The sequence below is a fragment of the Solea solea genome, chromosome 18 (assembly GCF_958295425.1).
Source record: "Solea solea chromosome 18, fSolSol10.1, whole genome shotgun sequence".
Classification (NCBI taxonomy): Eukaryota; Metazoa; Chordata; class Actinopteri; order Pleuronectiformes; family Soleidae; genus Solea; species Solea solea.
The window spans coordinates 9,048,977-9,075,475 of NC_081151.1; the positions used below are offsets into that span (position 1 = coordinate 9,048,977).

At 43.1% G+C, this 26,499-nt stretch overlaps 4 protein-coding genes across 5 annotated transcripts; all 4 read left to right on the forward strand.

The window, feature by feature from the left end:
• Window positions 1–1,230: 1,230 nt before the first annotated feature.
• manea (mannosidase, endo-alpha) lies at window positions 1,231–5,768 on the forward strand. Its single transcript, XM_058615512.1, has 5 exons — window positions 1,231–1,400; window positions 2,393–3,012; window positions 3,698–3,807; window positions 3,940–4,016; window positions 4,194–5,768. Exons 2-5 carry the CDS (start codon window positions 2,499–2,501, stop codon window positions 4,825–4,827), a joined length of 1,335 nt encoding a protein of 444 aa, XP_058471495.1. The 5' UTR covers window positions 1,231–1,400; window positions 2,393–2,498; the 3' UTR covers window positions 4,828–5,768.
• Window positions 5,769–6,664: 896 nt separating this feature from the next.
• fut9a (fucosyltransferase 9a) lies at window positions 6,665–13,703 on the forward strand. Its single transcript, XM_058615514.1, has 3 exons — window positions 6,665–7,407; window positions 9,581–9,805; window positions 9,995–13,703. Exon 3 carries the CDS (start codon window positions 10,003–10,005, stop codon window positions 11,083–11,085), a length of 1,083 nt encoding a protein of 360 aa, XP_058471497.1. The 5' UTR covers window positions 6,665–7,407; window positions 9,581–9,805; window positions 9,995–10,002; the 3' UTR covers window positions 11,086–13,703.
• Window positions 13,704–17,381: 3,678 nt separating this feature from the next.
• fhl5 (four and a half LIM domains 5) lies at window positions 17,382–19,787 on the forward strand. The gene is made up of 6 exons (XM_058615465.1): window positions 17,382–17,500; window positions 17,689–17,869; window positions 18,015–18,189; window positions 18,810–18,979; window positions 19,094–19,280; window positions 19,424–19,787. Exons 2-6 carry the CDS (start codon window positions 17,708–17,710, stop codon window positions 19,573–19,575), a joined length of 846 nt encoding a protein of 281 aa, XP_058471448.1. The 5' UTR covers window positions 17,382–17,500; window positions 17,689–17,707; the 3' UTR covers window positions 19,576–19,787.
• A 537-nt stretch (window positions 19,788–20,324) lies between these two features.
• Window positions 20,325–25,379, forward strand: si:ch211-266g18.9 (transforming growth factor-beta receptor-associated protein 1). 2 transcript variants are annotated; one of them, XM_058615484.1, is made up of 12 exons: window positions 20,333–20,418; window positions 20,894–21,259; window positions 21,455–21,649; window positions 21,777–21,931; window positions 22,347–22,429; window positions 22,529–22,876; window positions 22,982–23,039; window positions 23,118–23,261; window positions 23,448–23,582; window positions 23,668–23,812; window positions 23,895–24,307; window positions 24,417–25,379. In XM_058615484.1, exons 2-12 carry the CDS (start codon window positions 20,983–20,985, stop codon window positions 24,561–24,563), a joined length of 2,100 nt encoding a protein of 699 aa, XP_058471467.1. In that variant the 5' UTR covers window positions 20,333–20,418; window positions 20,894–20,982; the 3' UTR covers window positions 24,564–25,379. The 2 variants fall into 2 exon arrangements, with proteins under 2 accessions (XP_058471466.1, XP_058471467.1); XM_058615483.1 differs by having other exon boundaries at window positions 20,325–21,259.
• The last annotated feature ends 1,120 nt before the right edge of the window (window positions 25,380–26,499 follow it).

A 26,499-nucleotide genomic window follows, 5' to 3' on the forward strand; every position in this document is an offset into this window, starting at 1 on the left:
GTGCCTCAAGTCCTCACCCACATAGAATCGTGCTGCTTCTCAAACTGGGCTGGTGGATATTTTACTTACTTATTATTTGAAATAACTTACAGAGATAGTTTCCCCACATGATTCTATTGATTTATAGTGGAAAAATACCAGCCATCCCTCTTTCCCATCATCCGAATTGTTCAGACACAGAACATGAAAATCGGTGGAATTGGAAGTGTATGCCAGGACCAGGAAGTTTGGTTGTGTGATTGTGTCGCCACCTGGTGTGCAAATAAAGCATTACGCTGCAAATTAACAAATGTGATGTAAATTTCAAATCAGCGGAACGTGGTTTCTTCATTTTAATGACAGTACATAAAATGTTGGTGTTACTTCAGTTGACTTTTGAGCTGAATAGCAGTTCGCCTGGTTAGATATTCAGCTTCACTCTGCAAATGAGAAGCAGTTGACTCTTTGTGAAACTCTGAAATGGCTCTTTCTTTTCTCTCTTATTCTTAATATTATGTTGCACTCTGTGAATTAATTTTGTTGTATTTCTATGTTATCTCTATTCACATTGTCTACTTTTTTATTCATTTGATTTATTTCCTTATAATAATAATAAGAAGAAGAAACAACAAGATGTTACCAAAAGCTGTTTTGCAATTTGTACAAGTGCGTTTGAAAGTCTATAAATTGAATAAAATGGATGTAAACTAAAAATTAGAGAGCTGCTTTTGTCCCGTCGTACATTTTTATGCACTTAAAAAAAGTAGGGTTAAAATCGGGTTAAGAAGCTGCAAATTTATTTGTCATAATTCATTATAATAGAGCCTGTAAGTTGTAGAAAAATAACTTTTCAGCCCGAACGAGACCGTTCACACAAATGAAGCCTGTAAATGTAACATCACCTGTGAGATGCAAACAGATCAAGTATGATCTTATCTGTGTGTGTGGTCGATGCTGCTCTTCGAGCTGAATATTTATTGAAAATCATCTAAAGTGATTCTTAGTTTGTAAGTTGAACTCAAACCTATCAGGCATTTCCAGAAATTATGGAGGAATGTGTGTTTGCAGTACGTCCAATATCAGATGTCAATAATTTCAAGGAATGTGGGACTCACAAATTAAAATGTTTTTATTTTATAAGTTACAATTACTTATTCATCTACATCCGGTTTTTAAAGCTTTATTTTGAAAAACGGATGTAGATGAGCTTGCGCGGTTCTCTGTTTGACGGCTTCTCGGCTTGTCTGCAGTGCAATGCGTCATATCCGCCTTATATACAACATGGATGGGTCACAACCGGCAGTATTTACAAATCTTATTGTTAGCCAACTGTACCAGAAGAGCAGGTTGTTGTGACCGATGGTGAATTATAAAACTGCGGATGTGTCTCGTTCACCTCGTCCCTGGGAGAGTCGTCCAAGGTACTTAATGGCCTGTTTTTATATTTAAAATGACCCTGTGTTGAAAACGTGTTTGACTCTCCTTGTGTAAAGGTTACAACTCCTGCTACTGTTTACAAGTTCAAAGTTCATTGATGCGGTTAGAGCTGCAGTAGCTAATGTTGTTAGCTTTTGTGCTTGGTAAAACAAAGTGAGCTTCCTGTAACTGACAACCGTATCATGGACCTGACTGTGGTCATTTAAACACAACGTTGTAGCTCTGTCTTTTCCACGTTAGCCTCATAGGGGCTAATGTGGCCAACAAATATTTGTTGGCGCATATTTACCCACCATTGTACATTGCAGTCAGACCTCTAGGGCAGCAATGATTTGTTGTTTCATCAAGGAAATGTATTAATATGACCTCCCAAGTGTAACTATTTTACTGTGCCTCTAGTTCTGTATGATACAAATGATAAACATCCTTGTTTATTGAGACACCTGGCACAAGAAATAACAAAGATATGTGTCTTTATTTTTATCTGTGTGTTTTACAGTGTATTAGTTTGTAACACAAAATACTTGTGATTCTACTGTCCTTTTATATTCTTACACAGGCCAGTTGCATGAAGAAATTTGCACCATTTTTTGCTTACTTTGTTCTAAACTGAATCACATCTGCAACAATTAGCTGATTGATTGATTGATTAGTGACTTGTTATTTTACATTTTCTTTGTTTTTTTTTTTCTTCTCTTAAAATTTGGGGATTAGGGATATTGCCTCTATGTGTCCCTGTGATGGACTGGCGACCTGACCAGGGTCAACCCTGCCTTTCGCCCCCTATGTCAGGTTTCTGGTATTCGGCCAGCTGGTCAGATATAACAAGACATTTAAAGACATCACCATGAGCTTTATGTTTATAGATTAAGCAAACAATTATGTTCACTCACATTTTATAGATCTCATATGCAGTTGATCAATTGTGGCAGTAATGAATTAACTGATGTGTATTCTTATTTCTATAACCCTGCAGGCTGAATAACCACTCCCTGAGTTTCAATGGCATCCTTCCTAACAACAGTCCCTTGCTGCCGTCTCAACAATGAACTGTGGAAAGCCTCAAGCACAGACTAAAAAGAATGGCAAGGTTTAGGCGAAAGTTTTGCATCACGTTATTAGCTTTGGTGTTGCTTGTTCTTGTCATAACTGTGGTCTTGACAGTGCTCACACCAGAGGACTCTTCATTCAGGAGCCCTTTAGGAAGCAAGCTGTTTCCAGACAGAAGAGATGATAATCATGTCCCAAGAGAGGACTACAAAAACCACAACCAGATTAAAATGAATGACACTGCCAAGTCAGACAAAGACAAAGAGCTGGAGGCTTCACTGAGGAAGTTTCCTCCCCCCAACTACTATCTACATGCCTTCTACTACACCTGGTATGGGAACCCTAAATTTGATGGCAAATACATCCACTGGAACCATCCACAGCTCCCACACTGGGACTCTGAGGTGGCTAAGCGATATCCACAAGAGACGCACAACCCACCTGAAGACCTTGGGTCCAACTTTTACCCCTCTCTGGGACCATACAGTTCGAGGGACCCCTCCATTTTAGAGGCTCATATGCATCAGCTACGAACGGCAGCTATCGGTGAGATGGATCAGCCTAAAGTTCCCTCCCACATTTTCACTGATATTCAAAAAGGGCGCGTTGATGATTCAGCGCAACCATTTTTAAGTGGCCTACTTAAACTGATCCACATTGAATAATGCATTTGTATTACCTTAATTATAAAATGCAGTTTCTTTGCTATGAGATGCATTGATTGGGTCACGGCAAGCCACCGATGTGAAACTGGCCTCTAGTTGTTATATATATATATAAAAAACTATATATATATATATATGTATATATATATGTGTATATGTATATAAAGAATATATGAGAATCAGAGAGGAAGATGTTTTAGCTGTATAATAATTGGTCTTAAATAGTGGCTATCTATTGAAATTGCCTTTTTTATTTATTATATTTGTTTGTTTTCATCTATTTTTAATCATTCGAAATAAATAAAGATGGAACACTTAATAGAAGCTTAATATTCAAACAATATTTCTTGTTTAGTAGTATAACTCATTGATGCTATTTTGTTAAATAAATAAATAAATAAATAAATAAATAAATGGATGATATAGTATAACACCTTATGTATAGTGATTTCAAAAACCCTTAATGTTTCATCATCCCCCACTGCACACCTACAATGTGAATAGTATTTAAATTTATGAACAAATACCAGGATTCCGTTTCATTCTTGGTCTGTGTTAATTCTCAGGTGTCATCGCTCTTTCCTGGTATCCTCCAAATATGAACGATGACAGCGGTGAGCCAACAGACAACATTGTGCCTTTGCTGCTGGACGTGGCACAAAAATACCACATTAAGGTCTGTATGAAGATGCCACTGGGTATTACAACCGTTTGTTTTGAGAAATGTAAACGTGCAGAACCCCTGAAAAAACGTTTTCTAATAAGAAAAAGAAAAATGTTTCCAGTTTTCATGTGTCTGTGTTTACAGGTCGCCTTTCACATTGAACCATACAAAGGGCGAGATGAAGTCAGTGTGTACGCAAATGTCAAGTACATCCTAGAGAAGTGAGTAGTGCTGTGTTTCTGTTAGATGCTCATGATCTTACACTCTCTAAGGGAAACACTCATTCCACCATGAGCCATTGCTTTTATGAATAACTGTGTTTGCCAAATTCGGTTCATTCTTGTCACGTTCCTCTTTACTTTTTTTTATTTTATGTATGTGATTACTCTCTTTTTCAGGTATGGAGAGCACCCGGCTTTCTTCAGGTACCGCACTAACACTGGCAAGCTCCTTCCACTCTTCTATGTGTATGACTCATACCTGATGAACTCCGAGCAGTGGGCCAAACTGCTGAAACACACCGAGAGTAACGGCATCAGGGGCACAGCATACGATGCCGTCTTTATCGCCCTCGTAGTAGAGGAGAAACATAAGAGGGATATCCTGACGGCAGGTTTTGATGGCATCTACACCTACTTTGCGACCAATGAGTTTTCCTATGGGTCCACGCAGCGACACTGGGACTCTCTTAAAGCCTTCTGTGACGATAACAACCTGCTCTTCATCCCAAGTGTGGGCCCAGGGTATATTGACACAAGCATCCGACCCTGGAACTTCCAAAACACTCGAAACCGCATCAACGGCAAATACTATGAAACCTCGCTGAGAGCTGCGTTAGAGGCCAGGCCCGATTTTATATCCATAACGTCTTTTAACGAATGGCACGAAGGGACTCAGATTGAAACGGCAGTTCCCAAAACAAGCCACACTGTGTACCTGGACTACCTGCCCAATAAACCTGCAATCTACCTGGAGATAACTCGGAAGTGGGCGGTTCTATTTGACGGCGAGCGACGCAAGTGGCAGGAATGATTCGACGGACAGCTGTAGTTAATGTTTGTCATTGATAATATCAAATATTTACATAGAGTGTAAACCCAGTTGCAGAATAGACTGCAAAATACAAACAAAATACAAATGATATCCCCCCCCCCCCCCCCCGACCAATAATTTCACCCTGAAACTGTGCTGCATGTTTTGCCTCCCTTTAATCTATTACTCTGTTAAACCTCAATAGAAATAAATAAACTGTACCTCAGTAAAGGATGTAACACACAATTCTCTCTCCTTTTAAAAACAAAATAAAAAACCTTCTAGTTTTGTCAGCCCACAGAAAAATCTATCACTACCTTTGTCACATTTGACAAATGTAGTTAGTTCTGGCTGCATGGATAAGCTGGCGAGCTCTGGCAGAACTGGCAGAACTGTAGGTTGCTTTGTAATGTTCCTGAGTGAGTGGAACATTGACTCTCTGGTGCCCCCGCGGTTTCAGCTGTGTTGCTCTGTTTCGTCGTCATATAAAATGAAATCAATTGTTCGCTATCAATCCCCGTTGTATACTTGACAGTTGGTCAAACAGATGACACGGACATGGACTTCATCGTTAACTTCCACAGTGTGAGGTCATATTGTTATTTACTGTATATATGGAGTCTCTCGCCTCCTTTTGTGGGCCTTATGCCACAAAGAAGAGATCGAGACTGATCCACACGGGGCAGTTGGGAAAATTGGAAGTTAATTGAGGGAGGTATAAGGAGTTCTGCACCACCTAACACAACTGGAAAATAAATGATGTCACAAAGAGGAGCTGCAACCCCACCTTCTTATAACTTGGATTTGGATTTCTTACAAATCTGCACTGTTCAATGCATATGCAAATACAATGCACATGTCTGTCTGCATCCATTTGTGTTAAAGTGGAAAAATCATCTCTCTTTTTTGATTAAATCACTTACAAGTGGAGAAGTCTGATACATAGAGTCCTCCAGTCTGGAAAACAATAGTTCCACTCTAAATGTTGTAATATATTATGTATGTGCCTTTTAATAAGTGATACTTATAAGATATATATATATATATATATATATATATATATATATATATATATATATATATGTGTGTGTGTGTGTGTGTGTGTGTATGTATATACAGAAATTATATACAATATAAAACAATTATACAAACATGGTATATGTGCAATTTACAACAACAATTTACTTGTACTTGTGTCTGATCAGTCGATCTGAATCGGTTATGGGTGCCCACAGCTGCCGTATTTTAGTTCAGTGACTGTGTCAGACGGAGTCTGCCCTCCAGGTCGAAGTGCCTGATACCAAAGCAGGTGGAGTAGAGCTGAGTAGTGCGGGAACTGTGTAATGGAAAAGCTCCATTAGTCTGCCGGACATAATGGTGCAAGATGGTGGCCTCCATAAAGCAGGGCCCTTACCTAAAGTACATCTAAAAGGCTTATTCTAAGGCTACAAACAACAAAATGAGTTATATATACTTTCAATTTCTGCCAATAAACCCTCGTAAATATTAAATAGTGGACCTTGAAGGAGTTCGCTCTCTTTGTGGAAGAGCGAGAGTGCCCCATTAAATTATGCATTCATTTGCTGTTAAGGTTTAATGTTGCAAGACATTGAAAATAATATATATATATATATATATATATATATATATATATATATATATATATATATATATATATATATATATATATATATAATATAACATAAAAAAAGTATTTGAATGACCTGAAAAATTGCATGTACGTGTGCTTTATCCCGTTTATTTGAGTTAGTGATGATGGTGCATTGTAACTGCTTTGACGTGACATCACAAAAAGACAGCAGCAGGGACAGTGGAGGCAGGCAGGCAGACAGACAGACAGACAGACAGGCTTCCACCACACACAGGGGCGAAAACCTGCCGGTGTTGTGTTACGTGAATTGTCGTTTCTCTTTTGCCAAGTGATGGAGGGGGGTCGCCCCGTGATCCCAGCAGCGTCCTCGCGGTCACAAGCTTTTCGCTTGTTTTTGTTCAAATGAAAAGCGTGAACTGATGATTCAAGAGTATCGCGCGCTGACGCCAAAATCTCAGCATCCCTCACACACACACACACACACACAGCATGCAGCTGCATTGACGGTAAACAGCGAAGGTAGCGCATGGGCAGCCAGCAGGGAATTATTCCACATCCCATCACATGCCTGAACATACATGGCGTCCTCGCGTACAGAGCCATGCATCTAGTGTGCAGGCTCGTGCAAAAACAAACAATATAGATATTATTTATATATATATATATATATATATATAGATATATGTGTGTGTGGTGTCTTTTTGCAGCCATCATTGTGTGCGTCGTTGAGCAGCAGCAGCAGCAGCATCAGCGAGGAAGATTCAGCGCACATCGCAACCATAGGTATCCTCGGCATCGAGACGATGGACGTGGGCTCATCCGGCTCTTTTCCTGCAAGCGCGGCGCGATCTTTTTCCGCCCAGTCTCATCCGCATCTTCCCAATGTTGCAAGGTGTCTTTGAAGCGGCTGAAGGACCTCTGGAGGAGATGAGAAGAAAGGTCTATTTCGACTCACGCCTGTCAAGATGGTGAGTGAAAAGCATTGTTTTTTCTCTCTCTCTTTCGCACCCATGACTGAGCGTCAGTACCTGATTTTGGCGACAAAATCCTGGTCAGCTAATTAGAAACGACCCCCCCCCCCCCACACACACACACACACAGAGAGAAATATGTCTGTTTTCCCTCTATCATGTCTCCATCTTTAATGCACGCGAACAGTTCATGCATGAGGGAATATGGATGGTCACCTTCTATGAATGTGTGAATTTGGGTTCTTAGGTTGGATCAATTCTCCTCTCCATCGTTGGGCCACACACACACACACACACACACACACAAGTATACCAGTGAAAATCCAGTATCCTCGTCAACTTCAATGCAGCTTCACACAGAAAACACAACCATTTCAGTCACAGAGAGACAGAGAGGGAGAGAGGGAGAGAGAGAGAGAGGCTCCACTACAGCATCACGTTTTAAAATGACCTTCAGTTGCTTGGTGGATGGAAATGAATTCTCACCTGGGATGCAGTGTCCCTTTTACCCCTGGCAGGATGCACGTGAATCAAAATGAAAACCCTCAATAATAATAATTATAATAATAATAATTGCCCTTTAGTGTGCGTGTTACCTGCTTACTGACACCACATCAAGCATTCCATGCTTTCAAAATCTGTTGTTTGCTTCTTTTTTCTGTGTGTGTGTGTGTGTGTGTGTGTGTGCCAGTCATTTCAAATGCTCCGCTGCAGACTCACCACGAGAGAGATGCTCCCCTCCTGTGCCCCAAATACATCACAATACATTTGCTAAAAACCTTAGCTGTGTTATTCATTTATTCATTTAAATGTGAATTAATGCTCGCTCCGTGCACGTGTATTATTCTGCTCAAGAAGGAAGCAGGGAGGGAGAACGACGACCGTATCATCTCTATCACCCTCCCATGTTGAACACTGACCTCAGCACCGTCACCATGGAGACTACTATAACTTTACCACACGCTTGTATGTGTGATAGGCCTGATTTTTAAGGCCCTGCTGCTACGGTACATGGTATAAACACCGTGGTTTCACATCCCTGTGGTCGCCGTGTAGCCCGTGTGATCATGCTTCATCGTTGTAAACAAAGAAATTGTCTCCCGTCTCTCTACACCTGTCATCTACCGCGTTCCGTGCCCTTGTGGTGAGTCATACGTTGGGAAAACAAGTGGAGCGTTCAAAACACAAATTGCAGACGACAGAACCAAAAAGAACTTTCCAGTAGCAGCACACTTAGTTGAATTCTCTCCCTCTCCCTCTCGTATATTGATATTGAAATAGTATCCTTCCTCCAAGAGGAGTGGAGATTTCCCTTTCAAGGAGAGAACACTTTAAAAACTCCCACTGAACATTGATTGTGATGTGTGACACGTGTACTCTATGACTCCTTTGCACATTAGTATATTCTATTTCTCTGCATGTGGAAAAACTCCCTCCCAACAGGTGGAGGCTAATCATTGTCAGTGTCACAATGAAAGTCTGGAGTGTTACTTTACCACGTTACGTCCCTCCTGACATCCACATGCGCTGCATCCTTCCTCTGTAAAGCAGGAGAGCTTATCACGGCCGCTTACAGAAAGAGCATGGTTTCTCTTTTGTAAGAGGATTTGCCTCCATGAAAATGTATGGATAGTGTAAGCCTTTAAAGGAGCCACGGTCCATGCTGTGGCCTCGGGGTGAAAATCTGCATACCAAAGTCACAGATGATGGTGTGGATGGTGCTGATATCATACATGAGGCCAATATCACTTCCCCCCCTCGCCCCATATGTCATTTCAGATAAGTATTGGTAGCTGGTGTCATGGAATAAATGGAATAATCTCTGAATGTTTATGTCTGAACTCGCGTCGTAATGCAACACGAATGCATGTTGAAGCCAGGGGGCCTTTCTCTTCCCTGCTCATCCTTAAGATGGCAGCATTCTCCCGGTGTATGCCAAATAAACTAATAACAGCTGGAAGCTTACACCCATGCTTAACTGGCAACTTAAAAACAACAACCGTGATTAACTGGTAATTCTGCAACAATCGCTGTGTTTTCGTTTCATTTCCCATCATGTCTGAAAGAGTTTTTTTTTGTCTCTCTGCATGTTGACAGCATGTAAACCTTGGTGTCTGCTCCCTTTTTCCCTCACTGACCCTGACTGACTCTCTCCCGGTTCCCCTTAAAGGAGGCATCGTTGACGCCAAACACGTCGTCCCACTAGAACGCCATTCTCCATGAGAGCAAGGGGCCTTGTAACCTGTAAGCCTGCAATTCCCGCTTTCTATGAGCGCTGATTCTCAACGAAGAATTGGTCCCACCGTCGGCGACCCAATGTAGGAACCGTCCCCGCCTTTTATTCTCTCAGCGCCCCACTCTCGCTTGGATTTCAGCGTTCAGATAAATCCACCAGGTTTGTATTAACAAATACACGTTCTGTGCTCACATGTGGATGTTGACGAGACTTAAATTAGGTATAAACGGCATTCAGAGTCAGTATAGCAGATAGAATGTACAAGGCCTTTACTTGATTAATATTTAGTCTGAGTGTTGTGATGGTGACTTTTATGGCTTTTCTACCTTTGTTTCCCCCCCTTTTCAGAACAGAGTATGCCATCTGCACCTTTTCACAGAATCCTACGACCCCTTCTGCTCGGCACATTCATACTGGGATGCTTTGTCACTCTGTTTTTGATGTATTTTAAACCGTCCACCAGCTGGCTATCGGGTCCCGTCGAGTCGACCGTGTCCACAGACCGAGTTAATAACCTCTTCTCCACCAAGAGCGACAAGAACGTGACCACAGTGCTAATCTGGCTCTGGCCCTTCGGACAGACCTATGACCTGGGTGTGTGCAGCTCTCTGTTCAACATCGACGGCTGTTTCGTCACAGCGGACAGGAACCTCTTCAACAAGTCCGATGGGGTCATCATCCATCATCGAGACATCTGCACCGACTTGTCCAACCTGCCGCCGCTCCAGCGACCATCCTTCCAGAAGTGGGTATGGATGAATCTGGAGTCGCCGTCGCACTCGTCCCAGCTGCCTGGGATCGAGAACCTGTTCAATCTGACTCTCAATTATCGTCAGGATGCTGACATTGAAGTGCCTTACGGGTCCATCGTAGCGGCAGAAGGTGAGGAGGACTTTGTCCCACCCAGCAAAAACAAGTTGATCTGCTGGATTGTGAGCAACTGGAACCAGGACCACGTGCGGGTGAAGTACTACAACGAGCTGTATAAACACATTGAGGTTCATGCGTATGGACAAGCCTTCGGGGAGTACATCTCTGACCAAGACTACTTCCCCACTATTGCCAGCTGTAAGTTCTACCTGGCTTTTGAGAACTCCATCCATAAGGACTACATCACTGAGAAGCTGTACAACCCGCTCTCCGTGGGCACGGTGCCCGTGGTCCTCGGGCCGTCCAGGCAGAACTACGAGAACTTTATCCAGGGAGACGCCTTCATTCACGTGGACGACTTCATGTCACCCAAGGAGCTGGCCGACTACCTGCTGCTCTTGGACAAGAATGAGGAGATGTACCTCAGGTACTTTGAGTGGCGACGGCACTTTAAAGTAAAGAAGGCCTATTTCTGGGCAGAGCACACATGCCTGGCCTGTGATTACCTGCGTAGGCACAAGGAATATAAGGCATTCAATAACCTTGACAAGTGGTACTGGGGTGGATAGAGCTTTTAAGGGCTATGCAGTGCTTTGTTGTTTTGTTGAAGGCAGTGATTTAAGATTCTTTTTCCTTCATTTGACAAGAAGGTTCTTGTTCATTGTTCTGTCAGAAGCCCCCAAATTCTGTTGTTCTTTAGGCTCAGTGGCCCAGTGACATGCCCATGCTGTTATTTTGTTCATTTGCAAGCCAATTCTTTTTTTTTGCCTTATTTTGTATTATTTTTTTATTACAATTATAGAGAAAAAAAAAATAACAAATGCACTAACTTGTTTTTTATCATGATTATGATTATTATTATTATTAGTTCAGCTACTGTTTTGCTTAACATGACACCGTTTGCTGCTTTTTCTTTGCGTCCCTGTTGTTTTATTGTTAGTTTGTTAGTGTGAAGGCAGTCGTGTGCGAATGTCGCTGTAAAAAAAAGAAAAAGAAAAGAAAAAAAGATTATATTCAGAGTGCGAGGTTGCCGGTTAGTCTATAAATATCACTTTCTGTTGAAATGGCACACAGCAGATCTTGCTCTGGAGTTGGCTGCGAGGGGACGACGAACACAAACGTGAAAATATTGATGTAATATTTATTCAAGTGAGGCATTGTGTCACAAAAAAAACCCAATTTCATCTGTGCTAGTGAAGCGGTCACCTATGCAGTGTTTACTGAACTCAAAATGTGAAAGTCGTTGAATCGTGTCATGTACATATTGTGTAGTTGTAAAAAAAAAAAAAAAAAATATTATGTAGCTGTGATTTCTTTTCTTTTTTTTTTCCTTTTCCATATTTTGCTCATATGTTGCACTGCTAATCCAAATGGTAATGCCTGTACAGTAAGACACACTGTCGGTGGCATATGGTGATCATTACCCCCAGTCGTGTTTGACAGCAGATGTGAGCGGGAGGTTACTATTTTAAACATCGTCGCGGATTGTTCGTGTGTCACATGGTCGGATCCCATGTGGATGATGGTGATAGTACAATGCAGGGCTGTGGCGCCGCAGCGCGAAACTCCCACACAACTCATTATGTGACATCCTGATTTGATCCAAGTCTGTAGTTTTTTAACTTAACAGAGGAAAAGCATAAGTCGAAACATCCAACTGAACCCTTTGTGCGGAGCTGCTTTACCATCGACGGTGTTTTGTTTTGTTTTTTTTCAGCAGTTGTTACCAGGTAGTTGCGGCAGGTGTGAATTAGACCGGATTGTCCTCGGTGAGCTCTGCCCATGTTTGAGATGTTGACCATTACTGCAGGAAGATTTCTGTCTCTGAATCCAGTGATGTTTGGGCAGCTGGCAGTTTTTCTTTCTTTCTTTCTTTCTTTCTTTCTTTCTTTTTTTACCACTGTTTACAGCACGACGCCTCTCATGATGACACTACAAACAGCTCTTCATCTGTAGATATCACACTCGCGCAGAACAGCTTCTCCACTAAACAATGCGTCTTAACAGCGACTCTGCAGCTACTGACAAAAACAAAACAAAACCAGAACAGAAGTACTGTGTGAAACCGAGTCCACATTTTATGCAAGCTAGGCCACTGGCTTCTTGGTCAAAATACCACAAAATGTGTCAGGTTATCATTTTGATATTTTCGTCACCATCTAAAGGGACCATTGATGTAAATACTGATGAAGTCAATTATTTTTCTTATGGGATATTGTTCTAAATGCCATAGAGAAACGTGTATATAAACCTTGCTGTAAACTGAATCAACGTCTGGATCAAACCAGCCCACTAACACAGATCCCTTTCCCGTATGTAAACGACACCGTCGGGGCTCCTGTAGTGTCTGCATTAATGGGGAAGAGGAAACGGTGTCTTGTATATATTTTTAATGTTGAAATCTTCGTAACATGGAAGTGTTGTCGGGCAGTGAATGTGATTTCGCCGTACCTTTGTTTGTCCTGCTGGTGCTCCAGTAGACTGGATCAGAATCAGAGACTCTAGAATCCGAGTCAAAGGTGCTCGGACGGTTTCCATCGAGGGAGGCAATTTTACACCGAAGGAGTTATTTTGAGGCCGTAATTAATTTGGCATGACCCAAATTTAAAAAGCTCACGCCTGAGCACAGCAAAGGTGCAGCACTTTTATTTGTGTGGAGTTGCCTCACTGTGCTGGATGGAGCTATTGTGAAACCAGAAACTGTCCCACAGATGAAACTGCCACTCGTGGTTTCATACTGTACAGTCCGCTCTTGGAAACAAAAGGTTTCTTATCCGACGTGGTTGGTGAATTTGGAACCAATATGATGGGGAGTTTTTTTTCTGCGCAATCTCTATTCTTTTCGTCCTCTCTTCCTTTCTCTGTGTGTTTTTTTAAAAAAAAACATGAAGAGCCGTGGCTTTCTCAGACACTGTGTCTGAATCTGTGCGTGTGTAGCGGCACTGGAGCGGGTGAATCAGGATACTGTCTGAAAACGTAATACTGTGTGGAATGACATGAAGGTTTCTCCATCAATGCTAATTTTCTGCCAGTTCACTGACCAGTCGTCAGTTGAGTCAATCAGTGCAAGTTTTTTTTTTGTTCTATTTCATTTTGCCAAATCAATGTAATTTTCGCCAAATGTGTAACTGTAGATGTCTGGTAGTGTCAAAGAAAATAAAAATCTGGAGAAATGAGCAAAACACGAGTGAGGCCCGCGGTGCTTCTTTGTAAGGACACAGCTGGTCAAGTATTTGATGTTCACAGTTTAAAAAAAAACAACAAAAAACGACAGACTGGAACTGTTTTTTGTAATTGAAATGTGTTTGTGTTAAGCTAAGGCCTTTGCTACATCATTATTGTGCATATTACTTGTGCAACTCTACTTTAAACTGACCTTTTTTTCATTTTACATCAACGTCTGACCAAAGTTCGCCGCTCTTGGCGCCTTTTACCGCGATGCCGCCTAATATAGAGTCCTTGCATCTGTATCAAATGTGATTTCCACAGCTGATACCCACGCTCTTCCTCCGTGCCATGTAATGCAGGCAGAGGTATATAAATAGCAGCCCAAAAGCCTTGATAAGTGATTGACGAGGGCCAAGAGATGGTGTTGTGGTGGATACGCCGTGATCCTCTAACTGTTGTTAGTTACCCCATATCCTTGCTGGCTCTCTGATATTTGCAGAAATCTCATCCTGTGCGCGGTGAACACGACACATGTTTGTCAACTGCCTCCACTCAGCGCTGCAGGTCACACTGTGTGATAAATGTGTGTGTGTGTGTGTGTTGCCTCCATCAGTGGCATCAATAATGCATTGGTGTCAGTCGGGGATTAATGTAGAAGTTCAGGTGGCGTTGGCGAGGTTTGTCTCTCCAGTTTGCAGGAGTCAAGACAGAGACGAGCGTTATTCCCATCTCCTGCTCAAAACCATTTTCATGACAACCAGAGCTTCGCCGCTAAAGAGAAATGTGCCGTGGGAGACGAGTGTGAAACCAAATGGCAGACTTTCTTTATTGCTTTCAAATTGCCGGATGCGTGAGCTTGCTATCAAGGTTGTCATAGCAACTTAGGGGACAATCATATGTCAGTGTCATCGTCACAGCTTGTCTCTGCTGCCTCCGAAAGAGCCACGTTATTAGGTTTGACAGAACATGTTCTTGTAAAACAGAGCATCGCAGCAACAGTCGTTTAAATTCCAAATTGTGATTCTGGTTTTACAATTTGTAAATGAATCCTACTGAGAGAGCTCGGTGTTGGCTGTTTTTAATCGTCTGATAACTTGTGCTGCAGTGTCGGTGTAGTGGAAAGTGTTTTTGGCACAAGGCTGTGAGGATTAAGGTGGTATTCCTGGATAGTGTTCTTAAGACAAGGTTTACTAACGATTGTCATATTTCCAGTCGCATGTAGGTCAGCCTTATGGCTTTTTGCGCCTTTGAACGCAGCCTTTAACTGTAAATAACTGATCATTACCTGACCGTAACACTGGAGGTCTCACGTTTTATATGTTTTCATACGACTACGACTTGTTGTGCTTGGTTAATCTGCAGCTTCAGTTTCACCCTTTAATCCAGATGCCACACAATCTCTGGGCTGGAAGGAGGATTTGGGATCGTCGTGTATAACATTTTAAAGAGATGTGAATTCCTTGGAGTCGACTCTACTTTCTCTCCTCTTTAGCGGCGGAGATCAGATGTCTGGCTCAGTAACAGGTCTTGTCACCCATGCATACCATGACTCACTTTGGTGAGAACTGGAAGACAGGGGCAGACTTAGTGGGGGCATTACCCGGGGCCCTCACAGGGCCTCCCTGAAGGGGTGTAAGGTTTTGCAAGATTGTAGACCTAATAGATTGTATCTCCTCATCCCCAGGAAGCCCCTATGTGGCTATCCTGTTCAGTTGAAAGCACCACGTTGAAAGCAGGATCTGCACATCGGCAGAAGACAGCCGAAGCCTTCTCAAAGAAACCAGGTCTGTGTGAGACCTCTCATTAACTACAAGAGCGGCCTCTCCTCTCAACCTAATGGATCCCACTTATGTTGTCATCGCCATGCCAACGGTTGTCAACTCCGGTGCGGCGAGGCCTTTGTGCTGCAGAGAAACGCGACTGTGTCGCGTTGATCTGTCTCAGTCTGCAACGAGTCAACACCTCAAAGGAGCCACCAAAGTAAATGCTTCTCTTCTTCTCAGAGATCATTTCATGAAGAGCGAGAAAACAGCCACTGACACCTGATTGTAAAGCCTGAATACGTTAAGATAAGAGGACATCTGAGTCCAGGTCAAATAAAGGCCCATTTATTGGGGCTGGACAGGCCGCGTACGAAGTCTGTTGGCAGCTGCTCACTAGTTGACTTCAGAGGATTAAGCAGGCAAAAAGGAATATGCAAGATCAGCAGGATTTTTTTGCTCTGCAGCGCTGGCTCACAGCGCGGTGTAGGGGTTCGTGATCCACGAGACAAAGATCAGCACCTGTTATCTATCAGATCAGAGCAGTTATATATCGAATAAAAAAAAAAGTAATACAAACACGCATGCATGACTACAGATTAAGCCCGACAGCATAAACACAATATACAATAATCTCTGCTTTGATGCAATTTATTTTTCTCTCAATGTTCATATTGTGCCGGCACACGCTGATTTGTTTAAGGTCTGCATGACCACCAAAAGGTAGCAGGAATAAAATACAATGGCAAGGTAGTGTTTATTTAATCCGTAGGCTCCGCCCATTTAGAAGTATAAAGAACTTGGTTTCAAATCGTAAATCCGTCCCACACAAGTGTTACTGATATGATGAACTGTGTGCTGAAAGGCTTACATAACATGCATCTTGTAGGTCAAAAATAACACGGCCTTTGCCGATTCCTCAGAGGTTTGTAAATACCATGTTCCCAAAATAATCTGTTGATCCAAAGATGGACCACAGTGTATTTGTTATCAGATTATAGTTCTGGATTTTTTTTTTTTTTTCTACAGCTACTGAGTGAGTGAGTGTAGAGAGATGACAGAGGTCACCCAGTCAGAGTTGCAGAATTCCTCTCAGCCCCATCCCTGTCACTGACCTTCCTGTGTGTGTATACAAGAGATTAAGCTTGTGGGCTGGGCTGGTGGTCTTCCCAGGCTATTTATATGACGATGTCCACTCACTGATCCTTCTGGAAAACTGATATGAACACATGTTACAATAATCAAGTGCAATGAGCCCACTGGTAGAAAAATAAGTATTTGTTCTGTATCAGATTATAAACAAATCCCCTTAAAGTGGCCGATTGAACCAAACATGAACTCAAACATTAAACACGTTTGTGTTCCTAATTCTACAGGATTTCAGGAAATATAGCATTTTATCGAAGTTAACACCATAGTCGCTATTAATCCGTCATTTGTGCTCCTCCTCTTTCATTTCATCGTGGATGGATCGAACGTCCACAGGCCTGCAGTCTCCCCGTTCACCGGGAAGCTGCCAAATCGCTCACAATAGCCACTGAGAGGCACTGGCAATGTGGTTCAGTACCTGGCAAACGAAAAAGAAAAAAAAAGCTGCTGGCACCAAACTCTTATAAGCCATCTGCAACTGCCTCGTGTGTTCGACAGCCTCGGACAAATGCCACAAGCATGTCCAGACACGTCAGAGCATCCAAATGGCCAACTACTTCCACTGTAGCAATGATATGATAAACAGATATGTCTGTAAAAATGTGATTGATTATATGATTATATTTCATGTTTGTGATCGTCTGCTGCTTCAGGATGGTTGAAATCCCTTCGAAAGGCCCAGCGATATGTGGCCCATCGGTTCCCTTAAAAGGTGCAGATATGATGCAGTGGAGCGTGTCCATTCTCCCCGGAGATTACCACTAATAAGAGAGGCAGTATTTATAGAAGATGGCCCACAGTGGGTACCCCTAATCCTGCCTCAGTGCTTTTCATCCCTGCCCTACCCCTGTGCTTGGACTGCTCTCTGTGCCTCTGCAGACCCCCAGCTTTACCCACATCCATCGAGGTAGAGACTCACTGCTTCTGCTTAGTCTCTATCTGAAAGAAGTGCAGACCATTTCTTCTGGCTTCTTCACTCGGGCGTTGAAAGGGGGGAGTTTTGCCTGGACTGTAGCGGGGTGTCTTCCATCTGTCCCTTTTTTTTTTTTTTTCTTCACTCTCCATTCTCCACCCTCTGCTCTCTCTGACCTGCAGCTAAGAACAGCAAACAACAATGTCCACCAGCGACCGTTTCGACTGCCATTACTGCAAAGACTCCCTGCTGGGGAAGAAGTACATCATGAAAGAAGACACACAGTACTGCACTAAGTGCTATGAGAATTTGTTCGCCAATTGCTGTGAGGAATGCGCTGTACCAATTGGCTCTAACTGCAAGGTAAGAACAGTGTTGCCTTAGAGCTTTGATTTCCCCAATAAGGAAATATGTCATTTTGGACCAACTGCTGTAATTCCCACATAATTCTAATTCTCATGTTCTATAAATGAGACATTTTACCTTAGCAATGTGTCCAACTCTATAGGACCTGTCCTATAAGGATCACCACTGGCACGAGCAGTGCTTCAAGTGTGCCAAGTGCAGCCGCTCTTTGGTGGAAAAGGCTTTCGCCGCAAAGGACGATGTGCTGCTCTGCACTGAGTGCTACGCTAACGATTATTCCTCCAAATGTACCACCTGCAAGAAAACCATCATGCCAGGTACACCGCCATCCACCGTGTGACCTGTGTGCACTCACTGAGCCATTTAAATTCATCCATAGCCCTGGGAATGTCGGTGAGCGAAATGATCTCGCGCAAATCGGAACATTAAGCTTGATGGGGTTCAAGGACGGACATGTTCTCTTCCTTACAACACATATAAAGCTGCTAAGACGTGTCATGTGTAAATGAATCCACTAAAAAACAAACTGGGCCTTTGAGACACAAAACAACAATAACAGAGGGCAAAAAAGTACGAACATGTTTTCTTTTTTTCTTTTTAGTTAATTGTCTGGAAAAACCCGAATGATGATTTAAATGAAACAGTTAACAATCCCTGCAGATACATAATGGTTTAGTTACCATGGAGCTGTAAAGACTTCTCATCCATAATGGTTATGGCATATGTGCTGTGCAGAAATGGCTAAATAATGAAAAACAACCAAAAAAAAAACCACTAGACAGCAGTGCAGTTTCATTCATGCCCCAAATTCTCACCAAGACGATCAAGATCGCATTGTCCCCTGCCTTAAGATAAAGCAGCACTATTTTAGGTCGCTGTGTTTTTCTGTCATGGAGGAACCATATGCTGACTAAGCTGCTCTCATCCCATGTGCCAGGTTCCCGCAAAATGGAATACAAGGGGAACAGCTGGCATGAGACCTGCTTCCTGTGCCACCGCTGCCAACAGCCAATAGGAACCAAGTCCTTCATCCCCAAAGACAGCGGCTACTTCTGCGTGCCCTGCTTTGAGAAGCAGTTTGCCTACCAGTGCTGCGCTTGTAAGAAGGTAGGATTACAGCTAAAGGGTTTTAACTCAGGTAACCTTAGCCACGCTGTGACTGTATGGGATAGGGATTGTGACTTTTCTGTATTTGCTTGTATGTCCTGGGTCACGTTGTAGGCCATCACAACAGGCGGAGTGACTTACCAAGACAAGCCCTGGCACCGCGAGTGCTTCCTATGCATCGGCTGTAGAAAGCAGCTCTCGGGTCAGCGCTTCACCTCCAGGGAAAACTACCCCTACTGCCTCGAATGTTTCAGCAACCTGTACGCAAAGAAGTGCGTGGGCTGCACCAAGCCCATCACCAGTGAGTATTCATTTACTCAGACCCTGTACATATTTAATGCCCTTTTTTTTCATTTATGCAGGAACTGTCTGCTAAACAAGGTGTCGTTACCCTGAACATTGTGTAAAAAAAAAAAGCACTGAACCGTTGTTTGCTGTCTGCAGGTCTGGCGGGGGCCAAGTACATCTCGTTCGAGGAGCGCCAGTGGCACAGCGAGTGTTTCACGTGCATGCACTGCGCCATGTCGCTGGTGGGACGCGGCTTCCTCACCCAGCGCGACAACATCTTGTGCACCGACTGTGGCAGGGAGAAGTGAGAAGACGTGTCCTGTCCTCTCACACATACAGTGCACACAACGAAAAAACCTGTGATGGTTTCTTATGCCTTTCACAACATGTATCTTTAAAGTCAGGACTATACGGACAAGAAATATGTATGATTTACGCTTCTTTCATCTGAAATACTTAACATTCTAAAGATTGCTCCAATAAACACCTGTATATGTGCATCAGGCTGAGACGGATGTCATGTTGGGGTCTGCTGTTTTGTCTTATTTGTTCCAACGATGCCATCCAGAGGAGTGTGCATGCATCTGTTTATATGAAATTCCTCGGAGGAGACAGACAACACAGAGTTCAAAATAACAAACTGTGGTGGTAGGTTTAAATTCCACATCTTTTATGGCCATATTGTCCGATGTCAGCAACCCTTTCAGACAATCATTGCTGTAAAACAAACCCTCTGCTCTGTTTTGGTTGCCTTTTGACCTCATCACACCCAACTCACGCACACTGTGGACAAACTGAGCGCAACTATATATGGTTTTATCAGCAGATCACTTGCTCTTCTACTTGTCCATTATCCACTGACCAAAAGCCGCCACTTTGTCCGTGCACGAGCCAAGAATACATGTGGCCGTAAATTCTGTCGCCTCAAAATATCCGTCTTCTTCACCGCTCCTAAGGTTTTCGTTCTTGTAAAAGTTGCTTTTCTTGGTGGGGCAACTGGATGAGTTGTGTAAGTGTCCGCACATGGCAGGATGAGCAACATAAAATGCTGACACAGACTTCCTGTCAGAATATAGTCACATGGGGGAGGTGAAAGTACTTTGCACTTAATGTTGTGGAGGATCAAGAGAAGAAGGGGGGACAAGAGCGAGGTAGGGATATCTTATTTTTTTGTTTCACTAATGTTTTTGATTTAGGCAGATTTCAGTGGAAAAGTATTACAGGAGAAGAACTCTGTTTTCTTCTTGGAGAGCTGTTATTCACACGTTTGCACGGCCAAATTACAAGAGCAATAAACTTCTGCGATGGCTTTTAAAGCTTTCATAAAAACACATGTCTACACGAAACAAGAAGCCTCCAAAGCAAAGGACAGATCCAGCATCCAGTGCCTCGAGTGCTATGATCGAAATGTGTACATCGGGACCAAAAATGCAACAGTCCAGCACCTCATCCTGTCGAGCAGCTCAAATAGAGACATGAGTCCTGAGCAGAACACAACCAGAGATGGCAGAACAAAAAAACTAGGATCAAACAATCCTATAGTGCAACTGAGAGCTGTCCCACTTTTCAATCATTTGCTGGTTTTGTGGGATCGAAGCATTATTGCCCTCAACATGTTCTCCTTAGACCCTGTTCCTGCTCTGAAGAAAATCCAGCATGTGTCTTTGTTCGAGGTGAGCGAGTCGTCGTTCACAGATCGGGGAGGATGTGTGGGGATGGTGACTTCCTCCAGCCGCAGGAAAGTGATCCAAATACACGCGGTGGGAGTGGACAGGTGGGAGGTTGTCAAGGAAGTCCCACTGCTTCAGGATCCTTTGGCCCTGGCAGTAGATGGCACCATTGTGTGTTTAGCTACCTCTGACAGGTATCTCCTCTGTGATGTCGAGACTGGGAGAGGCGAGGAGCTTTTCCCTCACGATCACAGCAGACAGCGCATCATTGTAACCTCAGCGGGCCGAGGGGAATTCCTCCTCAATGGGCCTGAATCACTGGGTAAGCACTGCCAAAATATTTACGGTACATTTTGTTCTTCGTGCAGCCAAGTATAACCGTCTCCATGCGTCACATGCGAGTGCTTCCTTTCCAAAAGCAGCCAGTTAAACATCTCATATAAGCTCCCCATATATTCAATCAAGCCAGAGGATATTTGTTTTGCCAAGATATAATTTCGTCACCATCATCCCTCAGGCTTGTTTGTGATGAAGACAGGGACTTGCCAGTGTCCTCCCCTGCAGTGGTCTCCGGACGTACTCGCAGCCAAAGTGTGTTTCCCTTACATCCTCACCGTGCAGCCCCATGCGCTATTGATCTACAGCATGTTGGATCAGCAGTGCAAACAGACTGTGAGTCTCCATGGAGCGAAGGGTCTGCTCTCCACGCCAGGTAAAACCAGACAGTATCGTGAACCTGTTGAAACTGTGGTCTTCTTTAAAAAAAGATGGTGACCCATGTCTGTCCAAACACTCATTCTTAAACGCAACCTACAACGAAACACATTATCTCCCCTCAGGTGGTGTGCTAGTGTTCACAGAGAGAGAGGTTTTCAGCCTGCGTCTGGTGCCGTTGGAGGAGCAGATCCAGGCACTCGTAGGACAAGAGAAGGTCGAGGAGGCATTGCTGCTGCTGAATGGAGTTCAAAGCCATCGGCCACTTGACTCATACAAGGTGAAAAGTATAACATGAATATCTCCCTGCTCTGAAATCTGTATCTAACAAATATCTAAAAAAAAACACAACACAATATCCATCTTCTACCGCTTTATCCACCACATGAGGGAGGAAACCACAGTCCATGGTTTTGGACTGTGGGAAACCGGAGACCCCGGAGGAAACCTAGTTTCTGAGAGGGCTTCAAACCCTTTAATCTCAATCCAGCGTTCTCTACATTTAATGCTGTTTGTCAGTTTGTTGTATAATTTAAACTCAATTTTATAATGAGGTCAGGTTTTTATTGTCCTTCAGTGTAAAATGCTTTGCCCCAGAGATTGAAGGGTAGTCACACAGTGTGCCTTTCAGCTCACATAATATTGGCACATTAAATAGTATGTGTGGTTCTGAGAGAATATTTCTTTACTAACAGGATCTGCAGAAGACCATCACGTGTCTCGCTGGATTTGTTCAGTTTTACCAGGAGGGCTTTTCAGAGGCCAAAGATTTATTCATGTAAGGGTAAATTCCCCAAACACGACACTCCAGAATCAAATGTGTGTATAATAGCTATTTATGCGAAACACATTTCCATACTTAAACCCACTTGAACAGAAAAGGTGAGCTGGACCCCAGAGAAATCCTCCTCCTCTACCCTGACATAGGGACATGTCTCGGTGAAGACTTTCACTCCCAGCTTGATCAAGAGAACAGAGGCAGAGATCTCCAGCTGCTCTGGCAAAAGGACAGAAACACATTTCATCAATACCTGACCTTCTTGGGAGATTTCCTCAGAGCCGTCAGGGGGACGGAGCAGGACTTGAAGTGCTCAACAGAGGTGGACTGCGCCCTCCTGAGGCTGTACGCAGAACTGGGAGACACAGAGAATCTGCAACAGCTTGTGATGTTTCCCAATGAATGCAGGCTGGATTACTGTGTTCCTGTTTTGGAGCAATATAAAAGGTGAAAAATAAATTCCCTATCAACACTCTAGTATAAATTTAAAAAAAAGCTTCAATAATTTGGTTTGAATGGACTGTTTGGTCTATAATCTCGTTTTATTTTCAGATTTTTTGCATTAGGTTCCCTCTATCAAAGCCATGGGAAGCAAACTGATGCACTCGAGGTAATATCCTCCACTCATAAAGTCGTATATTGTCTAGATGTAGTTGTGTGATTTAGCACATTGTGTTGTTTTGTTCAGACGTGGGTGAAGGTTGCAGATGGCTCCCACAAAGACTCCTCTTGCTCAGATGTGTACGGTCACATCGTGTGGACCCTCAGTCAGCTGGATGACAAAGAGACCGTGTGGAAATTTGCAGACTGGACTCTGCAGAGAAACCAAGAGGTGCCTTTTCAGGTTTCATGCTCTCAGTACGACTGCAGAGGGCAGAGTTGCACAATACAATTATGCAGCGTGGGATAAAGCCACCCACTCAATCATATTAAGTAGACTGCCTTGATTATGGGGCAATTATTCGTCATTGTACATCATCAATAACAGTTTTTTTTTTTTTTTAATTATTTGAAAAAGATAGGAGTGCAGCTTTTCACCAAACGTCCCCCAGAGGATCGATTGGAAACACAAGACGTCCTTGTTCTTTTGGAAAAGCACCCGCTGGCATTGGTTTTGTATCTTGAGTTCCTGATACATGATTTGACCAGTGAGGTGGGTAGAGCAGCAGCTACCTAATGGAATTCCCTGACATTTTTATTAAATGCACTGAGACAAGATTGATTCAATCTGCCCTCAGGAGGAAAGCCATCACAACCGTCTGGCCTTGGCATATGTTACTCAGATGCTGCAAGAGGAAGAGGACGCAGATTTGAGGCCGACCAGGGGGAAGTTGCAACATCTGCTGTGGGAATCTAAATTCTATGACGTCTCCACTCTATATGGTGTGTGTAGGCCTTGTAAGAACATAAATCATTGTGGAATCACCCAGAAGTTGCTGTTACAGTCATTTTCCCCTCATTTCAGAGAGAGTCAAGTTGACAGCCCTGCACAGAGAGAAAGCCATTCTCCTTGGTAGGAGAGGGGAACACTCCCAGGCTCTACAGGTGCTTGTACACCAGGAGCGAGACCTCCAGGCTGCAGAAGCCTACTGCTTTAGGGCTGTGCAGGACCAGGACCCTCAGGAGCTACTGCTCACCTTACTCCAAATCTACCTGGGCTCCGAGGATCTGATCAGCACTGTAGTAGACCTGCTCAACAACAACCCTCAGGCCTTTGCTGCGGAGAAGGTCATCCAGCTCCTGCCGGACTCCTGGTCTGTTCGGCTGGTCTCTCAATACTTATTCAGATCTATCAGGGCGACCGTTCACCAGCGACGGATGGTGAAGCTGCAAAAGGCACTGGCCCAGGTACAGCTCATGCAGCACAAGGTGATCTGGGTGAGTTTATGAATGTATTCCACATCTTTTTTTTACTTCAGCAAACATTATGTGTAGTCTTGTTTGTGATTTTCCACACCCTGTTACCCTTTTGTCCTCTTCTCTGCAGATGCAGGCCTCGAAAACCAAGTTCAGACTGGACAAGGATGAGAAGTGTAAGGTCTGTCAGAGAATCCTCACAGAGCCGGAGTTTGCTTGTAGCACTCATGGTGAGCTGATGCACACTAGCTGCGCTGGGTTAATTTCAGCACCATAAAGACACCGATGGACCAGTCGGTTGCATCTTCACACATGTGAAGAGAGCATGTCTCCAGCCGGAAAAGTGTCTGTTCCTACCTGATCATTTATCAAGATAAGTCATCCTGGCCAGGATTCACTTTATGGACCTTCAACCAGACATGTTCCCTAATTAGAAAAAGGAAAATACATTGTGTAAATAACTGGTTTCAGAAATGTGAAAGAGCATGCTTTGCACTTTTTCAGGGCGGCAATGTCTGAGCCTTTTCTTAGAGACACTGTGGACAGCAATAACTATAACGTGGATTGTGGAGGACACTCAGGACTCAGGGATATATATTCACTGATCAGACAGTGGTGTTTTACATAAAAACCACCTGTGGTCACCCTGGTGACCGGAGGGAATTTGACCATCCTCCAACACTGTATATATGCATCTCCACCATCATGGTTTCCACTGACTGTGTATATTTGTCTTCATAGAGCTGGAAATAGAAAGTCAACAAACTGCACGTGAGAGACTGCTGTTTTAGATTCAGCCTGTGCTTTTATATACATTTATAACCAAGAACGTGTTTAAAGGTGAAAGGTAAACAAATGGAGGAAGTGCAGAGTTTGGGGGGGAGTCTCTGCAATGAAATAATTTAACAAGTAACCACATGACCTGTCTGTGCCTTGTATAGAATATGAAATCGGAATATCTTTTTTTTTTTTTTTTTTTAAGAACGTCATCCCTGTATCATTATGGAACATCAAAACATGTAGTCTAAATAATCACACACGAATCCATGTGTCCAAATTACAATATCCTGTAAATAAACATAAACACATATCATCAGTCGGGTGACAGCGGACTTTAGATTTGTCTATTTCTGTCCGAATTTAATCACTGAGGCTAACCCCAAAGCCTAAGGGGCTGGAACAGTGACTTGGCTGCTCTGCCTATAAGTTTTTGGCCTTTGGAAAGTGACTAATTGCAATGTAGATAAATAGAGAATGATGAGCATGTTGAAAGGTATTATCTATTTGTGATGCTCTTGCCAAGATTTTCTCCAAATGAGGTCCATGTAAGAGCTCCTCATTGTTGTCACTGAGGGTCGAAGGTAAATGAGCGTTGTGTTTTCATAGAGTTGAGGCCTTTTGAGAGCACAGCTAGCAATATGAGATTCATTCAACTCAATATGTCTCACTTTTTTTGTATGCATTTACTTTGAGTCATGAATAAACAATCGGAGGCCAAACAAAATCATTTATGGGTTTGCAGGAGAAACTGCCAAATAAGCTCTTCCATATTGGCTCCCTGTTATTTTTCACAATGTGCATCTCATTCAGCTCATTGCAAACAGACGGAAATGTATCTGTGTAGAAAAGGCATCAAGTCTTGTTTCCATGTTTTGAGGCTGCGAAAGGAGCTTCTTACAGTTTATATGGTCTGTGAGGGCTGCTGCTGCTCTGTGACTACACATCACTGGGTGGACCTGTGGGCCCAGCTCACTCCTTTCCTCTCTCGGACATTAATGTTGTTTTGAACACTTGAGGCCATGCTGCGGCTGAAAAATGTTCTCATGTTTGATGTTGACCAACGGCGTTAAGTGACCAAAAGGTAAAAATACGCAGACACAAGTACAAATATACCAAAAACGTACAAGAACAAAAAAAACACTTTGTGTATTTACAAAGATTTGTTTTTAACTTCTCTTATCTGATTCAACTTGTAATCAACAGTCCTTGTTCAGTGTAATGTGGATCACTCCAGGCTGCCCTGGGGTACATGCTGCACGGCCAGATGGTCATTTTATACATGAGGGGAATGAATTGGATGCAAAAATCAACAGTTGGAGGAAAGTATGGTGGGTAACCAGACATTGGTCTCCTATTATAAATATCCATGTCACCACAGAGTCAGTGCTAGGAGGGAAAATAGGAACAGTTTCTTCCTGTGCTTTTCTAAATTT